General features: G+C 47.9%; 1 protein-coding gene across 1 annotated transcript; it reads left to right on the top strand.

Moving 5' to 3' along the window:
* The first annotated feature begins 3,089 nt into the window (after positions 1 to 3,089).
* On the top strand, positions 3,090 to 4,337 carry GPR19 (G protein-coupled receptor 19). Its single transcript, XM_084811862.1, has one exon. The coding sequence runs from the start codon at positions 3,090 to 3,092 to the stop codon at positions 4,335 to 4,337; it is 1,248 nt and encodes a 415-aa protein (XP_084667988.1).
* Positions 4,338 to 8,083: the final 3,746 nt, after the last annotated feature.

Below are 8,083 nucleotides of genomic sequence, written 5' to 3'. Positions count from 1 at the left end.
TCTTGTTATCAAGTAGGGTGCTGCGTTTATATTACATTCTGGATCATATAAAGGAGAGCAGGCCTGTCTGAGAGGTGTAGGCGTTGATGGCTTCAGCTGGGCAAGTCAAGAAGCCAGAAGGGGGGCTTGACTCCAATGACAGACTGATACATATATACACAATTTGGCACATATGCCAAATGTGTCAGTAGTGTTTAGACATTCTGGAACCATTTCATTATCTACAAATATTTGAATAGGGACTAGATATGTTGCTAATGGTACTGGGACAGGGCTTACAGAAATATAATGCTGGAAGGGTTGTAAAGAATAGAGAGCTATCTCTTAGGTTTGGTTCTTCTTTCTAGCCTCTAGTGGGGTTTCCTATCTCCCTGCTCCTTAGGGATAAAGCTGGTTAAAACAGAGGGCTAGTTCACGCATGACAATAAGCCACCCTGAAAATACCATGGTGGACGGGCTGTTTGCTCACTATCCCATGTTACTCCTGACAGACGACTGGGCCTCAGGCTTGCCTCTCCCTTACCCCTCCAGCCCACTCCCTGCATGCCCATGTATGCCATGGTCCTTTGTGGCACAACCCCTCTCGTATCTTTGTCCCTATGGAGGGAAACTTTTCTGGCTTCCCACCCCTTCAGAGTGCTATCCCTTTTCAGTGCAATTTTCCCATTTGCAACCTCCCCCACCCTGCTCCGGTGCTTTGGAAGTACACAAATGGGCTCGTGTTTCTTATTTAAATGTTTCTGTCATTTGCAAGTGCGCAGTTGTGCACATTTGCCTGTTCGCTGTTTACTTTCATCAGCAGTATAGATCATATCCCCGCTGTACATGTTGAAATCCCACTTATTGATTTAATTCTCCCACTGTATTATGGCTTGATCTGACACTGATCAGTTCCCTGCCTGCCCCCCCCCCCATACGCTTCCCCTGGACCCAGACTCAGAAAGTGGCGGCAGAGTGGGATGGAGCTACTGGAGCAGGCGAGTGTACTGACAAACAACAGAAAAAGAAAAGAAAATTTAAAAAACCAACCCATTTTTAAGTACACCCACACTCTTGCAGTAATTACACCCGTACTCCCACAGGAAGTATACCCACCTGTCTCAGTAGCTTCATCCCATCAATTCTGGAGCTCGGGGTCAAGAGAAGTGGTGAAATCGGCGGGGGATGGACAACACTGACAAGCATCAGTTCAAGACATAATGTGACAGGATGCAATTGACAATTGGGAGTTAATCCCCCTGCCCCCCCGCCCCCGATCGCAACCCCTTTTCAGAGCAATTACTTTGCTCGCCACTTTTCTTTTTTGGTCCTTCGGAAGTAAGCAAATGTGTTTATAAGTTTTTTATTTTTATTTTTTCCGGTCCTTTGCAAGTAAGCAGATTCCCCTGTCTCCTGTGTAGTCTGCAATAGTACATTTGCCTTGTCCGTTTCCTTGAAAATTACCTACTCAGCTTCAGTGCTGCCATTGACCTTGAACTCTGAAAGCTGACAAGAGGTAATTGACAAGGAAATGGACAAGGGGAATGTATTGCTGCAGACTGTGCCTAGTGGACAAGGGTATCTGGCACTTGTGCGCTTCTGGAGGGCCGTGGAAAAGTAACAATAAAAACCATTACAAACACATTTGCGTACTTCTGACACACCGGGGAGGGGGGAGAAGGAGGCGAATGCATTCAGGGCTTTCCCAAGTGTCATTTCTGTATCGCCAGCGATGCCCGCCCCTCTACCGAGGGAAGAGGAAGGCTGCGGGTGGCACTAGAGAACTCTCAAGGAGCTTCTGGGCTTTTCGCCACTCTTGTCTGTAGCCACAGGCCATCATGCCAGCTTCGCACATCACAACAAGCCACCCTGTGAACAAACCACCTTCGACAAGCCAACAACACGCCATGGGTTCTTAGGGTGTGCCAGGGTTGCCCCTGGGCGCAACGATTGGCAGAGTAGCTCAGAGTCTGAAGAGGAACTGCAAAACATAGGGGAGGAAATTTCCCAGGCCTGGACAGAGACGGATAGCAAACTCCTCAGGCTTCAAAGGCACAGCTGGATGGAGAGGCCCCTCTTCTCCCATCCCTGTGAGAGATAGCGAGCAGGGAGAAGGGGGGCTGGTACAGCCTGAATACTAGATGCACTAGATGCAGACGCAGAGCTGAGAGAGAAGTGGCAGGGGCAGAGCTTTGGCGATCTGCCCAATTGGCCCGGCAGGAACAGCTGCGCTTAAGACCTCACGAGATAGAGGCAGATCCTCACCCCCACCCCTTAAGTTAGGACAGCAGGCTCGCCTGTTCCTCAGACGTTGGTCAACTTTTGTAGTTTTCCTTTGAACTCCCTGATGGCATTTCCTTTGTAGACTGTGGGTCACTGACAATTAGCATCTGAATGACCCATTGAATTAGGTGGATTAAAAGCCTTGGGACTGAAGTCTCTTGTCTGCATTTTGATTTGGCTTTTGAAGTTTTACAGCAGGGGCAAAGGGAAACATGACAGGGTGGCTTGTGCAAATCACGCTGAATTGTCCTCGCCGGGTTTAGAAGTCACGATAAGCCATGCTGACACAAACAAGGCTCACAACCCTCTGTGGTTTATCATGTCAAAGGGCGGGTTCGCACATCACGATAAGCCGTGCTGAAAATAAGCCACAGTGGGTGGGTTGTTCGCTCACTAACCCACATTATGCAGATGATCAGGCACTCTGTGCTTGCCACGGTTTGTTTTCCCCTTAGTCCTCCCGCCTGCCTCCGGCACATATCCCAGGAGCCCTCTTAGCATCGCCATATCAGCTGCATTTTTACTATTGGCCTGTTTGGGGGGCTGGGGGTGTTCTGCCTTTGCCAGCCCCAGAGGGAAACTCTTCTGCCCCCTCCCCCCGCTGTCAGGTTGTTACCTGCAAAGACTTGTGTAACTAATGAGAGTTGAACCATGTGTGTGTTTAAAGCCATTCGCTGTGCCTGCCGGGTCCAACAACGTTGGGGACCCCTGATCTAGGATGCGTATAAAGGCAAAGTGTGTTTGTTATTAAGGGTGCATTTCTCTTTTCATTTTGACTAACGATTGGCCTTCTCTCTCCATGCAGCCCTTTAAAGCAGAGACTGAATATGTTGCTTGTCCATGACATGGATAACGACGCTGCTCCTTTTCTTACCCCAACATCAGGGCTGCTGCTACAGAACCACCACCGTGCAGAAGCCTCTAACCCTCTGGCGAGCAGTGAGATGGCTGCTTTACCCAAGGAACATGGGCTTGAGAAAAACAACACAGCTTCGCAGTATGCGTTGATGCCTGGGGAAATCATAGCTGCCAGTCTGCTTTTGGGAGCTTTATGGTTGTTCTCCATCTTTGGAAACTCCCTTGTTTGCCTAGTAATTCACAGGAGCAGGAGAACCCAGTCTACCACCAATTACTTTGTGGCCTCGATGGCCTGTGCGGACCTACTAGTTAGCATAGGGAGCACTCCGTTTGTGCTTCTTCAGCTAGCCTCTGGTAGGTGGACGCTTGGGAGCATGATGTGCAAGCTCGTAAGATATTTTCAGTACCTCACACCTGGTGTCCAGATTTATGTGCTGCTTTCCATCTGTGTGGACAGATTCTATACTATTGTGTATCCCCTGAGTTTCAAGGTGTCCCGAGAAAAAGCCAAGAAAATGATTGCAGCATCTTGGATCTTTGATGCTGCTTTGGTGTCTCCAGCTTTCTTTCTTTTTGGGTCAGGCTGGGACAACCATTGCAGCTTTTTCCCGCCATATTCTTGGGATGGAGCTGTTTATAGCATCATCCATTTGTTGCTGGCTTTCCTGATTCCATCTGTTCTCATCATTCTCTTTTACCAAAAGGTAATCAAATATATTTGGAGGATTGGTACAGATGGTAGAACGGTCCGGAGGACAATGAATATCGTTCCAAGGACAAAGGTGAAAACTATCAAGATGTTCCTCATGTTAAATTTATTTTTTCTACTCTCGTGGCTCCCATTTTATGTGGTTCAACTTTGGCATCCACTTGAGACAGACTACAGAAAGAGCTCCTTGGTTTTTATGTCGGTCACTTGGATATCCTTTAGTTCCTCAGCCTCAAAGCCTACCTTGTACTCTGTGTATAACGCAAACTTCAGGAGAGGAATGAAGGAAACCTTCTGCATGTCCTCCATGAAATGCTACCGAAGCAACGCATACACCATCACCACCAGTTCAAAGATGGCAAAAAAAAATTATGTAGGGATCTCAGAAATCCCTGCACCAGCCAAAACTGTTTCCAAAGACACCATATATGATTCATTTGACAGAGAAGCAAAAGAGAAAAAGCTGGCTTGGCCTATTAATTCAAACCCACCAAATACGTTTGTCTAATTAACTCCAGTCCTTTCAACAACAGTTACATACAATCAGATCAGAGAACTTCACCCCTCTCTTTGAACAGATGCTATTTATGGGGGGAGGGGGGGTTGAATACAATTTAGCAGAGAGAATAAATAAACATTTATTTTATTAAATCCACTGAGTGTATTGTATACTGGATTTTTAAAAACTTAACTGGAGCCTGCTTTAGAACAGTTGTCCTAGTAGGCACAGATGCATAATTATTTCAAAGTTTCATGCTCTCTGCACTTAATTTTATTTTATAAAAACAGATGAATTGCTGCAGATCAAACCATTATGAACAAAAGGAGAGTAGATCCACCAAGAGCACTGCAGCATAACAATGATTTTTGCAAAGTTGAGAAACAGAACTTATGTGCTACAACTGTTCCTATTTACCAGGAACAGACCGTCCCTGTTTTTGGCTTGTTTTTTGTTACCTGCCTCTGGTAAAACACTGTCCCTCTTCTGTCGTTATTATGCCTTTTAAGATTTTGGTGGCATGCACACACATGTGCTTGAGCAATTTGGGTCTCAGCCTCCCACCCCCACACTGGATCTCTAGAAGTTAAAGTTCTGAGCGTAGAATGGATGCATCTTGAATGCCAGCACGCTGCTTTCCCACCCCCACCCCCTATGCTGATAATAAATGTTGCTGACAGCATTTGACCTGCAGATACTCTTTAAGCAAAAGCAGTTCCATCGTGAGTTTAAACATTCCATGAAACGCTCTTACAAAACTCCTGTAGTCAGTTTACTAACGCAGCTGAGCTCAGAAACTAATGCAGGACAGCAATTTCTGCATACAGCTTGAGGCAATATGTAACGGGAAGGCTTAGGGGGTGTTCAGACGATTGCAGAGGGAGTGGAAGGCTTCCCTCGCACAAGCTGCGCACAAAACTGCCATTCACAGAATGCTTCAGACCCACCCTACAACCTCTACTGCACATCGTGGGTCGGAAGGTGGGAATGACACCTCCCCTGCTATGCACCAGATTTTAGACGACACACCAGCCTGTGCTCCAGTGCAGGTAATCATGTAAACGGCGGTCACATGCACAAGGGTGGGGGGAGAAGCCACGATGGCTTCTTCTCCCTCCGCAATTGTCTGAACCCAGCCTTAGTGCGTGCATAGGTGTTACCAGTATGCAAGGATCCTTTTTTAAATCTATCAAATCTTGGCGGGTATGCAGAACCTCTTGTTCCCTTTGCCCTTCACTGCCATTTCACATATCCAAACCACAACCCACTTAATTCTCCCAGGGCATTTTCAGATGTCATTGTCCTACACTGTCTCCTCTTGGAGCGAATGGAAGCCACTCGCTTATACAAGAGAAGGCACAGGACACTTACAGGCTGGGCCTAAGCCGGCCCAGTGGCTGAGCTCCATCATCCTAAGTGGAAACACTTCAGCATATCTACGGTCAGCCCCCAGCTGGTTAAATAGCCATTTCCTTTCCTTGGGGCCTCCAAGAACTGTGGCCATTGTGAGAGGGAGGCTAGCGACAGCTCTTTGCAGATGAGGACAGCATGTGCACATCTGCATCTCTAAGTGGCATCAGCCAAGGCTGCACCTCTGACCCCGTCCACCTGCCACGTAGTCTGCGCGGGGAGCCTGCACATCTTGGAGCGGACGAGCCTGTGCAACTGGGACATCTCACACGTTGCTTGTCTGTTTGCTTATCTCTAAGGGGTTCACAAAACACACTATAATATACATTAAGTACAATTAAAATGAATAACCTTTGCTAAAACATTAATATAAAGCATTAATACAAACGTTGAAACACCGTAATGGCAAGCAAACAGACTGGGGAACACATTCCCTCCGGGAAGGCCTGGGTAAAGAGGCGGGCCTTTAATGAGGGGAGAGCATGGCAAGGGGCAAGGTAGCCAGCAGTCCCAGTCCTTCCCCCTGCCTCCTCTCATGCCCTTTGTGACCAGGGCTGGTTTCTTACAGGTAAAGTTCAGCACCTTCACCAAACTACAATTCCCAGGAATCTCTAGGGGAAGTAATTACAGTGTAAAAAACAGATATAACTCTGATATATGCAGAGCCCACGGTCTTATGCTGTTACTTTCCAGTTCTACAGACTCGCCAAGCAACTGAAATGTCTCCTTTTCCTCCACTAGGTGGTGCTGTAGGCACTGGGCAGGTCTGAACAGCTAATGCCGGTGGCATCTGCCAGTTGATCACATGCCAACGGTGCCCAAAAGCAGACCCAAGAGTAGCTGAGTGGTCTTCTTAGTTCTTACAGATGCAGCACGTGGTGGAAAAGTTAACTTGGGTGACCTTCCATAGCACCCCCTGGATTTGTAGCACCCTGGAAATGACCTCAATTGCTACCCAAGATGAGACTAGTCTGGCTACGCAGCGCATTAAGCGCATCGCCTGCAGGGCTGTGTGAGGTTCTCTTTTATTTAATAGTAAGCAGGAGGCTCCATTTTGAATCACTCTTGAATCAGGATCACAGCTCATGGGACAGTTTAACCCTTTCCTCCCCTGCTGCAATCCTGGCAAAAATCCCCCCGCCCCCACCCACTCAGGCTGCCATTAGCCACAGAAGGCTCCCGTGGGCGCCCTTCCATTCCACCTTGGCGCACACGCTGCAGTGCAAATGCAGGTCTTACACAGTTGTCATGTGCTACCATCACTACTAGGCCAAACATTCAGCTGCTTAGCCCAAATCGCTGCGTGAACGTCAGAGCTCCTCTCCTCTGCAACGCCTGGCCTTTTCTCTCCCCTTTCCTTCCCTGCTTGGCCTCCCCCCAGTTCTTTCCTTCTTCTAGGGCACGACCTCTCCCCACTCCCCCTGCTAAGACCTCTTTCCTCCCTCGGCCCCCCGTTGCCCTCCCTCCTAGCCCTGTCCTCATTCGCTCCCCTCCTTCTCAGGGCCTTCTGTCCTCCTTTCTCTAGTGTGACATTAGATGGTTCAGCCAATTGTAGCTGGAGGTTTCACCACTACTAAAGTCCTTAGTACAGCAGTAAAGAACGTGGGGCCCTCCAGATGTTTTGGACTACAGTTCCCATAATCCCTGGCCATTGATCACGCTGGCTGGGGCTGATGGGAATTATAGACCAAAACATCTCATGGGAGCCTCATTACCTACCTGTATACATTAAGCATATTCTAGGGGCTCGGAAACAAAGACGGAGTTATTTCACCTTCGTCTGTGAGCTTCAGCCTTCTTCACTTCTGCCTCTCCTGCCCATTCTCCCTTGTAGTTTGCCCCCCTGCCACTTTGGGAACGTAAGGCTGGACGAGATGGGTCTTTGCTCCGATCTGGCAGGGCTCTTCTTGTGTTCTGAAAATAGAACTCGAGGAACTTGGCCCAACACACTTATTCAGTCATCCTTTACACAGTCTATGAAACATCTCCTGTGCATATTTTGCCATTTCCCTGGCCAGGGGATGGCAACACACCTTCTCTTAACATTTCAGTATGTGGCAACATCATGATTCAGCTCTAAACTGTGTCCTTAGAGACATATCAGGACATCGTGTGAATCAGTAAGGAGGGTGAGGGACAATGCTCTTTCCACTACTGACCACATGAGTGAGCAAAAAAAGTAGATTCCTTCTCCATAGATAGGACAGTTCCCAGCCCTTCTCTTGCAGGGCTGGGAACTGTGAGCAAGGGTGTAGTAGGTATAGGTTGTTGCAGCTTTAGGCATGGTAAAAAAAAAAAAAGGGAGTTTTGTCAGTTGTGCACCATGGATAGGCAATCCAATACAG

This window comes from Heloderma suspectum, chromosome 7 (assembly GCF_057233095.1).
Source record: "Heloderma suspectum isolate Gila_16-S chromosome 7, 16-S_ref, whole genome shotgun sequence".
In the NCBI taxonomy this organism is placed as follows: domain Eukaryota; kingdom Metazoa; phylum Chordata; class Lepidosauria; order Squamata; family Helodermatidae; genus Heloderma; species Heloderma suspectum.
Note: the sequence above shows the minus strand (reverse complement) of the source record. Positions and strands in the feature narration are given on the sequence as shown.